The sequence below is a fragment of the Leucopleurus acutus genome (assembly GCF_964270905.1).
Source record: "Leucopleurus acutus genome assembly, chromosome: 8".
NCBI lineage: Eukaryota > Metazoa > Chordata > Mammalia > Artiodactyla > Delphinidae > Leucopleurus > Leucopleurus acutus.
The window spans coordinates 93,622,518-93,636,275 of NC_139151.1; the positions used below are offsets into that span (position 1 = coordinate 93,622,518).

The window sequence follows — 13,758 nt, forward strand, 5'->3', positions numbered from 1 at the left end:
TATGGTCTGCCTATTGATCTGCTGTGACTAACAGCTACTACAAAAGCACATTAGCATTTGTTTTCTGAAATATTTTACTTTGACAAATTTTTATTTTTTCCTAATAATGAATTACAAATGATGTAATTTCATTGATCATTCTCTTCCTTCATAGGAGTTCATTCATGGTTTAAACTTAGAATGAATTTGGTGAAAAAACAAAAACTGAAATATTTGTGAGGAAAAATACAGTTGTTATTTCTGTGTGAATACATCAAACTCTGAAGTAGAAGAGAATCTCATATTAATTCTGACCAAAGAAAAAAAAATCTGGTCTAAATGAAGCTCAGTTAAAAAATTATTGGTTTTTCTCTGGTGGTATGTTGTGTCTGCACGTTTTTTTGGACCAGGAGTATTTATCAGCTAGTTTTCCCTTCCACTCCATCCCACATACTGTTTCCTGGGTGATCTTATTAAAAACAAGTCAGATGACGTTGCTTTCCTTCAGTGTCCTTCAGTGGCCACCCGTCATGTTGAGGATTGAATTCAGACCCCACGAGGCCATTGCCTCTTTCCATTCCCTCACGCCACCCTGCGTTCCGACCAGAGCGGACACTGTAGTGTCCAGTGCATGCTCTGCCCTCTGCGGTGCCCCTGACTGGCTCCTCTGCTGGCACGCCTTTGCCCCCACTCCTCTGCAAGTCTCCTCTCCACATCTCCTCCCTGCCCCACTCGCACCGGAGCCTGCAGCCCCCGCCCGTCTTTCAGGGCTTCAGCCTCATTTCACCTGCCCTGGGAAACCTTATCTTGGCCGCTGGGCCCTTGTGGTTACACCTTCCCTTCTGCTCTCTTACTCCTTATTATATACCTCTGCCTGATACTCTCTGGCCCAGGACTCCCCCCACTCCAATGTATTCTTGAGAACAGGCTTTTTATCGTGTTTGTCTCTGTGTTGCTAATGGCACGTGTAATGCGGGGCATACCAGAGACCTGCCATTTGCTGGCATCACAGAGGACCCTGGCTATGCATGGCCATGCTTGGTGGTACACAGTCCTCAGTTTTTAAGACTTTTGAGCTTCTTCTGTGGCTCCCATATGCCTCTGGTCTTGAATTTTCAAACTCTGTATCTAGAGGGTTTCCAAGCTAATGCTATGATGCCAAATTCAGTTTCTTCTAATCTTTGGAAGGCAGGTGCTCTTTTTAGGTCTACCTCCATGTGAAGATGCAACAGATTGCTCTTTTGGGAGAGGAAGAGGGTATGGTTTTCAAATTCCAGCTCGTTTTATATTAATTCCTTGTTAATATTTTTTTCTTTGCTTTTTTTCTCTCCCCATCTTTCCCTCAACTTCTTTCCTGTAATTTTTTAAGAGCATTTAAAATTTTCTTCATGAATTCAGATTTGCTAATATATAAGCATTTCCTGGAAACACAAATAGTAGTAACAACATGTGATATAAACGTGCTAAAGGGGAATTTTGACTCTGTTGATGTTTGAATAGAGGATAAGAAGTACATTCTTGTAAATCTCATGGAAAGTGTGCTCTGTTGGTGAGAATGATCTGTTCTCATTCTTACCCTATAACTAAAACCCAATCAAAATTATGCCTCTTTCAAAGGGCCAAATCCAAAGTGCTCTGACTGGCTAGTTGGTGGGCCCCAGTACCGGGCTCTGTCTCTTAATACTAAGCAAGTAAGAAATAGCTGAAACTAAGATGACATCCTAAAACTACACTCCTTGAACTCTTATTCTGTAAAACTTTCACAGGCCACCTTGTTTCTTTTAAACTTTTTATTTGGAAATAATTTCAAATCTATAGAAATCTTGTAAAAATAAGAATAGTACAAAGTACACCCCAATACTCTTTACGCAGATTCACTTATTGTTAACATTTTACTCCATTTGTTTTATCATTGGGAAGTGAGTTGCATATATCATGTTTCTTTACCTCCAAATCCTTTGGCGTGTATTTCCAAAGAATAAGGATATCCTTATAAATAATCACAGTATAGTTGCCAACTTTAGAATTAACATTGATGTAGTGTTTTCATCTAACCTACCATCTGTATTCTAATTTCTGACCTCATAGTATTCTTTTTTTTTTTTGGCCACACTGCACGGGTTGTGGGATCTCAGTTCCCTTACCAGGGATTGAACCCGGGCCACAGCAGTGAAAGCCCAGAATCCTAACCACTAGCCCACCAGGGAACTCCCCCTCATAGTATTCTTTATAGCATTTTTTACCCTCCTGTAAAGAATTCAGTCTAGGACCAGGTATTATATAGTTCTCCTGTCTCTTTAGTTTCCTTTAATCTGGGATACATCCATAGCCTTTCTTTGTCTTTTATGACGTTAACATTTTTGAAGAGGACAGTACTCCTCTGCTCTTTTTAATCAAATATTTCTCACTTGGGGTTTCTCTGATGCTTCCTCATGGTTAGATTCAGGTTATGCTTCCCTGGCCAAAATGACATATGTGACATCGTGTCCTTCTCAGGGCATCACATCCAGAGATACATGATATCCATCTGCCCCTTATTGCTGATGTTGATTTCGACCCCTCAGTCAAGGGGTTACCCAGTTTCTCTGCTGTAGCGTTACTGTTTTTTTCCCTCGCACTAATAAGCAGTCTGTGGGGAGACACTTTGAAAACGATGCAGATGTCCTGCCCCCTCTCACAGTTTCCCCTAGATTTAGCATCCAGCAATGAATGACTCTTCACAAACCTGCCTTATGAAGAGCTTTTTGATGCTAAAGAATTCATGAAGCCCTGGATATTTACCCATTTCAAAGTAAGAAGTCTTAGCTCCCTCAGTCCAGGCTGTGGTTTTATGCAGACCACATTGATTACTGGTGTGCTTAGAGGTGGTGAGGAAAGGATGCTGAGCCTAGTCAGCAGACCAAGGTTTTAGTTCTGGTATCACCCCTCCGTGGTCTAACCCACAGAAAGCTGCTTCATTACCTTGAGACTCGGCCTCCCCCTCTAGCACGTGGGGACACGTGATAACGCATATATAAATAAAACATGGGAAACTCTGAAACATGAGCATGAAGTAAGGAAAGAAACTTGCATTTATTGACTATGTACAATATGCCCCATGTCTTCACCTATTTTGTTATCTCATTTAAGATAGATGTTAACCTAGTCCCATTTTACAGACAGAAAGCCAAGAATCAATAGGAATCATGTAACTTGCCTAAGGTCAGTGAGTGCCTGCCACTGGCCAGCTCTGCAGCCAGGCAGGGAGGAAACAAGTGAGTAAGACATGGTTCTGACCTCAGGGCACCCACAGAGAGAGCCAGATACTTAAACACATTACATCGACAAGGGATAGTAAGTCCAAAACCAGAGGTGTATATTTTGTTCCACGTTTCTTCAGTCAAGAAATACTGAGCGGGAACTACTAGGGAGGTGGGGATGCAATAGCAAAAAGACAGACGAAGTCCCTGCTGTGGCAGAGTTTATATTTAGTGGGAAGGAGACAGACAATAGCAAGCAAACGAACACATGAATGTGATTATTTTACATAGTGATCCGCTCTATGAAGGACCTAAAGGAGGCTGCTGTGTTGGGTAATGTGGGGAGGTATGGGGAATTTAACCATCTGGATTGACCGTGAGGGTTTGAATAACGCCATGATCTGTGCTCTTTCTGCCGTGCCCTCCTGCTTCTCCCCGGGGTGTTACTCTGCACCATAGTTTTCTTCCTTGGAGCTGCGAAGCCAGGTCTCTGGAAGTGCTGTCAACAAGGAGATCATTTGCTAACTAAAACCATCGCATGAGGTTTAGTTTGCCTGACCTTTTACCAGAGGAAAGGTGAGGACACAGGTGGAGACCCCCCACCCCCAGACCCAGAGAAGGCAGGTGTAGGTTTCAGCCGGTCTGGCCTGAAAACGAAGGGGGCTTCTCACTCTTAGCACAAAGATTACAAAAGAATATTTACCATAATGGAGAAATTCTTTGGGCCCCGTTCTCTTAAAGTCCTATCTTCCAGTGCTTTGTTGCTTTTTGGTGATGCGAGTTGGTGGTTTTGCTAATTCGGTTAAAAATGTAGTTTTTAGTCAGAATAAATTTAGAAAACAAATCAGACAAATTGAGATGAGGGAGCAAACAAAATTCCAGTTTATTTTGTTAATGAAAGAAGATATTCCTCGTTTGTATTTTGTTAAAACATTTTATCGCTTAGAGTAATCATACAGATCTACTGGGCTTCAAAGAGCTAGATAGCTAAACACAGAAAAATTCGCATCGGGACTGAAAACATAAGTCCTCATCCATCTTTCTTGTTAATTGCCAAGGACAATAAAAGAAGGTAATGGCCTGTGTCTTTAGTGCAAATGGAGTCTAAATACAGAGAACTATAAAGCAACAGAAAGATTCTCACAGGAAATATTCATATCTAGTCAACTGCACCAACTTTGAGAAATGGCTGAAGAATAGTAAAATTAGTCCTGTTGGGATCCTTGGACCCAGACCGCTTCCAACTAGGTGAATCCTCATTTTTGTCAGTGATAATGGCTTTTTTCCTTGGCCTTTTACAGCAGTGTTATACCACAGGAGCTAAAAACCTGAGATGTCCTTTAGTCCTTCAAACCACATTACATCTGTATCCAGAAAGGACTCAGATATCCAGCTGGTTACCACAGTCATTTTCTATAGAAAATGGTGTTCTTACCCCTCTTACAGGATATAAAAACTCAGCCAAGTTTTTTCTTTCTAAATGCATTCTGAAAATTATAAATATTAGAAAACTTAGAAAAGAATTCTAATACATACCAGAGTTTAAATCTCACACTCTTTAACTGACAGTTGTTTTTTCAATCCTCATAGTAATAGAATAGGGAAGATGCTATATCCCCCAAGGAAGAAAATAAAGCTCAGTATTTTGCTCACGATCTCACGACTAGTAAGTGGTCAAGTGGAATTTGAATCCAAGTCTGTGATTTCAAAGCTGAAATTTTCTCCCCACCCCCCGTATCCAGCTTATTCTTTCTCTTACACCGCAGATTCAGTCCATCAGGGAATCTCACTGACTGTAGTGGACCCTTTAAACACATCCACTGTCTGACCGCTTCTCATGACTGCCACCGTGATCTCTTGCCCTGGACCTTTTGCAGCATCTTCCTATGTGGCCTCCCTACTCCCACCTTGATAATAGCCCCACGCCCACCCCCCCACCCCAGTCTGTGATCTCTTTAAAGCATAATCCAGGTCATCTTACTCCTCTGCTGAAAACTCTCCTGTGGCTTTTCATCTCTTTCAGAGTAAAACCAAGAGTTCTTGTGACCCACCATGTTCTGACTGCAGATGTTCCACATTAGCGTGTGCCCCCCTACACACACCCCGCTATTTCTCTGGCCTCCTTGCAGTACTCAAACCCTCTGAGCACACTCACACCTCAGGCCCTTTGCACTTGCTCTTCTTTCAGTCTAAGGCTCTTTATCCAGGTATCTTTTTGGCTTGCTCTCTCCCTTCATTGAGATCTTTGCTTATATGTGACCATATCACATACATGTCACCGTTATCCCAGAGGCCTTTCTTGATCACCTGCAGGAACAGCCTCCATCACCTCCACCCTTTACTCAGGTTTATTTTTCTTCTTCCTTTTTATCATCACCTGCCAATATTGTAGACATTCTTTTAACCATTTGTTTGTAGGCTGTGTGCACCAGCCCCCCTTTCCCCCCACTAAAATGTAAGCTCAGTAAGATCAGGGACTTTGTCCTTGTCCATAACTGTATTCCGAGTGCCTAAAACAGTGTTCTAGTAGGCGCTCAGGAAAGACTTGTTAAATACATGCTGTTTTGTGAGCTAACACTGTTTTCCCTTTTGTTCTTTGAATGTTAACATACGAATTCCACATATGTGGAGGCAGGTCATTTGTAAGATTATCAGCCAGCCAGTGTCGATCAAGGATTCTTTTGTGTAGAGCACAACATTTTAACTCCTTCATTTTGGGCTTAGGTGCTAAGGTTTATACCTAATGTTACTGTGGGGCCTTTGCTCATTGCCATGTTATCAGGGATCTCTGTTCCATCAGAATGATTCCTCTTTCCTAACATTTTCTAGTAAGGCCAAGGGTTTCTACCAATGAGATAATCAAGGCCCCTTTTGTGGAAATGCTCATCTTGTGGTCTGCAAGTGAAATAATACAAACTCCAAAACTAGGCTCTATGCATACAGTTATTCAGATCCTGAAATGGAGGATGAATATACAGACTGAAGGAGAAAAGATTCCCTGAAATGCTTCATAGGAGCCTCAGCCTCTGCCTTAAGAACATGTGCTGACTTCACTGGTGAACTTAGTGCTCAGAAAAGGCACATTATACCCCGTCTTGAGAATTCCATGTGTGTAAATAGACTGGAGCCTGGCGTTCTCTGGACCCGTGTTTCCAAAGCATGGGTGTGAGTTGTCCTGGTCATGTTTAAATTTGAGAAGGCATATTTAGTACACAGGTGACAACATGAAGGATGTGCTACTACATGAAGTTAGCAGGTTCAGTGTTTGATTCTTCAATATCTGCCATGCAGCCCTGGGCATCCATCTTTCTCTTGTTCTGTGACATTAAGTTGTAATAACCTTCTTGTTCCTGAATCGAGGCTCCCTAAACTGTTCCCTAAAGACCAGATACCTCAGCAAGCTACTCAGTGGGTGAGAAAAAAAGATACCAAGTTTGTTTCCAGGGATCTTTTCAATAGGCTGAGCAAGGACAAAAAAGCTTTGCTTTATGGGCTGGTTAATTATTTTCAGTTTGGGATTCTAAGTGCAAAGACCAGGGCACTTGCCTGCATGGGCAGCTGTCAAGGTTCACGCTGTTTCCGAGCTGGCAATATTTATAGTGGCAAATTGTTGAGCATAAGAAACTTTTAAAAATTTGTTCTGCCCAAAATACTCCCTACGAAAGTATGGGTATCTTCTTAACCTGTTCACTGTAATGTTTCCCTGCGTAGACCAGAAAAGTGGATTAATTATCATTTATTGGGTTTTTGTTTAACTGTTTAAGGATGTACCTAGATGACATTTTGACATATAAGATAAAGATATTTCTTTTAAAAAAAAAGATCTTTATTTTTACATAACTTGAAATTCTCCTTCTTTTAAAATTCTGAGTAACTAAGACCTGTAAACTAAGACTTTGTTTATTAGATAGATAACCTTGCTTAAGCTCTAGAATATCTAAAATTGTGGTTTAAACTCTCATGCATTGTCAACTTCCTCCTGTCATTACTTTTCTGGGCAGCAGCAGTAGAAAGGGACCACAGTACTATATTCATTGCTGTCCATAATGAAGTGTTCTGTTGCTAATTCATTCAGTAGATCGTCTTAGCACTCCTACTACATGCTAGGCAATGGCAGTGGCTAAGCATTGGAAATATAATGGTGAATAAGACTGTGTCGTCACAGAGCTTATGCTCTAGAAATCGATACTGTCGGTGATTGGATCTCGTTTTCTGTACTTAAGTTTAGCCTTCCTTCTGCCACTGCTTCACACATTTCCACTGTTTGAACCGTGCCGGCTGAACTACTGCCGTTCCATGAGAACATCCTGCTCTGTCTCCTTGTCTTTGCCCCTGCTGTTCCCATTACAAAATGTTCTTCCCTTATGTGTTTACCTGGCAAATTCCTCCACATTATTAAGACTTAGCTCAAAAGTTATTTCATCTCTGAATCCTTTCCATCCTCTGCTAGGCCATGTTAACTGCTTTGATTTTAAACCACTGTAGAAATAAATACCCTTTCCAGAATAGAATGTACATGCGTCTGTTGTCCCCACCTCAAGAGCCAGGACCTTCTCGACTAGCTGGATGGTTTAGCTGAATGATGAGTTTGTTAACTTGTGGCACCATCAAGTGGTTCAGCCAAGCAGTGCGACTTCATTCTTCTGCAAAATCAGAACAGTCTGATTTGTGCCACATAGAGAGGGAGGGGGGATTAGAATACCTAATTATGTAATTGGAAGGTATAATGAGTGGACCACCTTATGTTGAGAAGCTCAATACTGTAGAGTACTCTTGGCAGGCTTGTGATCAATATATGGGAAGGTTTTTGTTTTTGTTTTAGTCTTTATTTTTTTTGTAGCCAGGAAACCTGGGTCATAGAGGTGTGATGGGGTTTGCTTACGGCCCTTCACTGCTGGAGTCAGAGTATATGCAGACACTCTCTGCTTTGTTTGCTGCTCAGCTTGAACGAACTTTCCTTTCCCTACCCATTGGCACAGCCTCATGAGCTCTGCATTTCATGTTGTCCGTTAGTCTGGGATCTCTCTTTGGTTTGTGCTCTCATATACTGGATCCTTGCAGCAACGTGGGTTTAAAAATAAAGACCTGCTGGACCAAAAAAAAAAAAATTGCTTTTTAAGTGAGGAATAACTGTAGAGTAATAATTCCAATACACAAATTCTCAAAACCAAAAGTCACCTAATCAAAGTTGGCCCAGGTATTGAAGTACTTTGGGGAAGTTACTTTACTTCGTGTGGGTTTGTGGCTGCAGGGACTAAGAAGGAGAAAGTTGGAGAGTAACAGTGGTTAGGCCCTTGGGTTCATGGTTCTAACAGGTGGGCTGGAGTTTCAGCTCACCTGTTAAGGAGGGTGACTCATACTTGGGAATGGGAAAAATACAAAATAAAACAAAAGAGATATGGGAACTCCCCAGCTCTTGGCAGGAAGAAAATCTATAGTTTGGAGTACATCTCAATTTTATTTCTGCCTTTAGTAATGAAGTTTTTGATTTTGACCACCATGTGTTGAAACAGATCCTCTTCCTTAATAGAAGTTTCATTGTAATTTATACCCCTTCCTTTCATACATGTCAGATAAACAGAATACATTCACTCCTTGGTGTACAACCATGCCCAAGTAATTTCAAACTACAGAAGGAACCGCTTGTGTCATGACTCAGGAGTCGTTGTAATAGGGTTTCCTTGCATTCTGTGTTGAAGCATATCCAAAATATAGCAAGCATAAGAAATAAAGAAACAGCTCCCCTAACCTAAAAGGTAATGTCCAGCTTTGCATCCCACACCACTTCTGTGAAGCGTCTGTTAGTTGCCCAAGCTGTTTCCATACTGTTATCCCGTCTCCCCCCAACAAAGAAAAAAGAAAAGAGTGGTGGTCCTATCTTATCAATAGCAAAGTTTATAAAACTCAGAAGCAGAATGGTAAGAAACTAGGGAAGAAAAGTGGTACCCCAAGGCTAACATGAAATGTTTATTTTAGAGGGACCAAAACTGATAGAACAAGCTTAATAACCATAAAGTATGGAGGAAATTATTATTATCTCTTTAGGGGCATAAAATGTAAAAAATCTCCTATGTGGTGGTTCTGTAACTATATTGTTTAGTCAGAGTAGAAAGCACCCGGCCCCAAATCTCTGCTCTCTAGATTTGTTTAATGCCTTCTTTTTAAAGACTCAAAAAGGTATGTTTCTGCTTATCTTTAATACTTTCTCTAGTCTCAAACTCTGTTGTATTGACAGACTGTATTTTTTTGTGGTATGCGGGCCTCTCACTGTTGTGGCCTCTCCCGTTGCGGAGCACAGGCTCCGGATGCGCAGGCCCAGCGGCCATGGCTCACGGGCCCAGCCGCTCCGCGGCATGTGGGATCTTCCCGGACCGGGACACGAACCCACGTCCCCTGCGTCGGCAGGCAGACTGTCAACCACTGCGCCACCAGGGAAGCCCGACAGATTGTTTTTATACAACTTGTTTTATGCTATCGTTTGTTCTATCAAGGTAGTTTTTAGATAGCTGCTTCTCTTTTTCTTCTCTCTCTCTAAAGATACAAGCTTTAGAGTTTTCAGAATGTTTCTGCCACTAAGAGCAATCAAACATCAGTGTGAATTGAGTTTGTGGCCTTCCTAATCAGTGGCATGTTTTTTTGGGGGGGGGTATGTTGCCATTCTAGAGTGTCCTGCCCTACTTTGTAGCTACGAAACTGGCTAAAATTCGAAAGCCAACTTTGGATAAGCCCTCTTCAGAGACGTTTGTGAAGTCTGCCATTAAAACTGTCGGCGTGCAATCCCGAACCAACGGATACCTGATCCATTCTCTTATGGTATGTAGATTTTTAAGTTCCAGATCAGTACTTTGGTTTGGGGTTTTCTTTCCCATCGAGTCACAAAATAGTATGTGGTATATTAGCGTATATACATTGTCTAGACTTACTAGCAAGGCATCTGTTTTCAACTGTACACCCAAGAACTCTAAAATCTACCTATAAATAAAACAACAATATAGTAAAACATAAGATCATATGTTTCAAATGAGTTCAAATTGTAAGCCTTAATTGCATATCTCCCCATTTCTTTCCCTAGGCCTCAGTAATCTCAAGCCTGCCTTCCTGGTTGTATTTTAAATTGACCATGAATTTAGGCAACTCCACCCGGGCTCGCTATCTGAAGAAAATTAAGAAGAACTAAGCATTGGTAACTGTGTTGAGTAACTTGACCAGATGTTCCAGCCTAGGCATGTTTGCTGCAAGGTGCCCACCATCTCCAAATCTTCAGTTGTCATGTTAATTAACAGTTACTGATAAAGCTAAATGTCATAATTGAGAGGAAAGCAGAGTTGCTTTCAGGAGTTCCTGACATATATTCTGGATGCTACCAGGAGTTATTTTGAAATGTAACATAAATGCCCCTATCAAATAGATACAGAACTAACATTAGCAAGAACTGCTTACTAGGAAGGAACACAATCATAACAAATCACTGAATGATAGAGTCAGATGTAAGGCTTAAGAGTTTCATCTGGTCCAAAATGCCAATGATGATTATGCTTGTATTTTCTCTGAAACATACTTTAAAAAGTAACGGCCAGCTATCCTTTTTTGTTTTGAACACTTTGAGGGAGTGGGGGTTAATTGATTTACTTACGGGAGGACACACTGCAATTTGCATAGCACTCTGTAAGGTTTTCTAAAAGTATGTCTTGGTTTGTACATTTATATGGAACTTTCCTTTCTCAAGGGTAGCTAATGATGTAAAAATAATGATGAAATACAGAGTTATTTTTGACACATGCCCACTAAAATATGCTTTCCTCTAATACGTATGCCTTCTCAGTTTAAATGTATGTAAATACTGAATGCTATATGGTATGATTTATAAAGGTAAATGGGCCAAAATGTACATTGATGGGCAGCTCCATCAGTGCCACTAAAATTCTGACCCAGCAAGGTGGCCTGCTTGGACCCCAGCTTCTTTGTTTCTGCACTGCACCAATACTGCTCACATATGTGACACCAGGCTACTCTTAGAACAATGATGATATTAGAGTTAGTGGTATTATACTTTTAAATAGGTACCCTATAGATATTGATACAATTAGTTTTAATAAAAGATGTTATAACCATGGTGTTGATTGAAAATATATTCCTTTGGTGCTTGAAATTAAGCCCATTTTTGCACTGGTTTAATATAAATTAAGACTTACTTTTATTCTGCTACATAACTTGTTTGGGGAACTTGCTAAGAAATTAATTCAATGTTGTGAAACATGCAACACAGAAGGTAGGTCTTTACCTAGGCTGTGGTTCCCAGGCTCTGAGATTTAAGCATCAGGAAATCTGCAGATAAATAAGTAAAATTTTTAATTGGGGTATTTAAGTGTTTCTAGCTTTTAAACTTGCCAGCTAAGGACATAAAACAAAAACAGAAAAACCCAAATTACCATCTGCTATTGGCATTATTATATAAAAGAAAAGACATTTTAGCATCCCCAAAATAGGAAGAACATAATCTCAGAATAAAGAATAAATTTAGCTTTACGAAAAACACATTGCCTTTCTCTTTCTCTCATTTTGTTGTAGAAATGGTGAAATCACAATGACCTGGGCAATATATTATTTGCTTTTACACATTTGTTGGTTAATTGTTGTGGTGGTGGTTTTTGCTGGACAGTTGGTAGAGAGGGGGAGGGATTGGTTTGCAAGTATACAAAATACTTCGCCTTTTATCCCGTCTAGAAAATAGCTGTAATCTGGCTAGGAAATCCCTTAGCAAGCTCAAAACTTCTGAGCTGTGGCTTTGACTGCTTCAGCTCAGCAAGTATCCTCTTGTATTCAACACTCAAGGTTGAAGATGATAACATGAAAATCTATGTTTCCAGGCACATGAAAGAAAAATTATACTAAAAGAGAAACCAATGTTCTCAAAAACCTTCAAAATAGTGACGCATAATTTTTAGACTTAACTTTATATTGACTTGATTTTATAGTCTGATGTGTGCTAGATAAGGTTTGAACTCAAAGAGCAGAGTAGAAGATTAGTATTGATGATTACTGTAGAATCAGCTCTCCTCACAACATAGAAAACTGGGTTTTAATTTATTGTTCTTTCATTGTCCTTTCAGTACAATAGCATGGGGGAGGGAGGCCAGGAGAGGAATTGCCCTGCACACAGAATGATGTGTGCCATTTTGATTTGTCCTATGTCAGGCCCATGTGCACTGGCAATAAATAAAGATGATATTGGTCTCCATTTCCTCAAATGTGGTCCTGCCCCAAAGAGATGAATTCTGAGTTCTCACTTGATATTTATCGCATCAAAATACAATAGAAGTGAACATCAATGCCAATACCAATACGAATGGTGCTGATTCAGTGTAAAAGGGGATTTACTGTGATAATAATACCTTATGAGAATGAAATGAGCTTAAGTAGTACTATAATTTCTGAAGTCTATTGATACCAAAAATTACCTGATATTTTGGTGGTCCTGGATTTTGCTACTTTGCTCTGTAGTTTACCAGTATCAAAACAAATGATCAAAGCTTTTTATTTAATATGTTAGAAACTAATTAATTAAATTTTAAGGACTCACTACTTTGTGACATTCCAATATTTTTAGATTAGCATATTTGTTACTCCTGATCAAAACATATAAGTATAGACAGAATTAAAATTCCCTTGTGGAAATGTAATTCTTTCTATTGAGATTTATATGGAAACATCTAGAAATGGAACACTGTCTAGCATGAACACAAACTTAATAGATGAAAAAAATTTTAATGTGATAAACAGCATATTACAGCTTTGACCACTCTCCTTTACCTGTGTCACTGAAAAGCAAGCAAAATGGGTACTACAAAAGGTAATCCCAAAAGGATGTAAAGCCAGCTTGTCTTCCCTGTTATAAAAGTTTCTAGACAAACTGTTGTGTGCGTTTATTGAATGCCAACCATGTCCATTTACGCTTCTGGATGCTGGAGAAACTACAATGAACAAAGCAGATAAAAAATTCTTAACCCCAGTTGAGCTTACACTTGAACAGGATGTGGGGCGGGGGAGGGACCAGGGGAGGGAGCAAATGAGGGACAGGTAATAAACAAAAGGAATAATAATAATATGCTGTGGGGAAAAATGAAACAGGGTAAGTAGGATGGGGAATCAATGTTTGTTGGGGTAGGGGTGGGAGGCTTGTGACATTAAATAAGGTACTCATGGCAGACCCAGAGAGAGGTGGCATTGGAGCCATCTTGAGCAAGACCTTTACCTCCCTGGGGGAAGAGCATTTCAGGCAGACCAGCCTGTGCAAAGAGCCCAAGGAGAGAGCATACCTGGTATGTTCCAAGAATAGCTAGGAGTACATACATATTGAAGCACATTCTAGGTGAGCTATTTCTGGAAGAGTTCAGAGATCTTGCTTTAGTTTAGTTATGAGCTTCTAGTATTAAATCACCTTTACATTCTTGATCTTATTTCACTATCTTTATTTACTGTGGAATTCAGTTTGCTGGTATTGTAGTTAGAATTTCTGCATCTATATTTAAGAAATGGGCTT

General features: G+C 40.2%; 1 protein-coding gene across 1 annotated transcript in view; it reads left to right on the top strand.

Moving 5' to 3' along the window:
• Positions 1–13,242, top strand: part of HSD17B12 (hydroxysteroid 17-beta dehydrogenase 12) — a 160,749-nt gene extending 147,507 nt beyond the window's left edge. The window contains exons 10-11 of the mRNA XM_082844327.1: positions 9,882–10,031; positions 10,291–13,242. Coding sequence (XP_082700453.1) covers positions 9,882–10,031; positions 10,291–10,395 — 255 coding nt within the window. The 3' untranslated portion in view covers positions 10,396–13,242. The remainder of the gene's footprint in view (positions 1–9,881; positions 10,032–10,290) is intronic.
• The last annotated feature ends 516 nt before the right edge of the window (positions 13,243–13,758 follow it).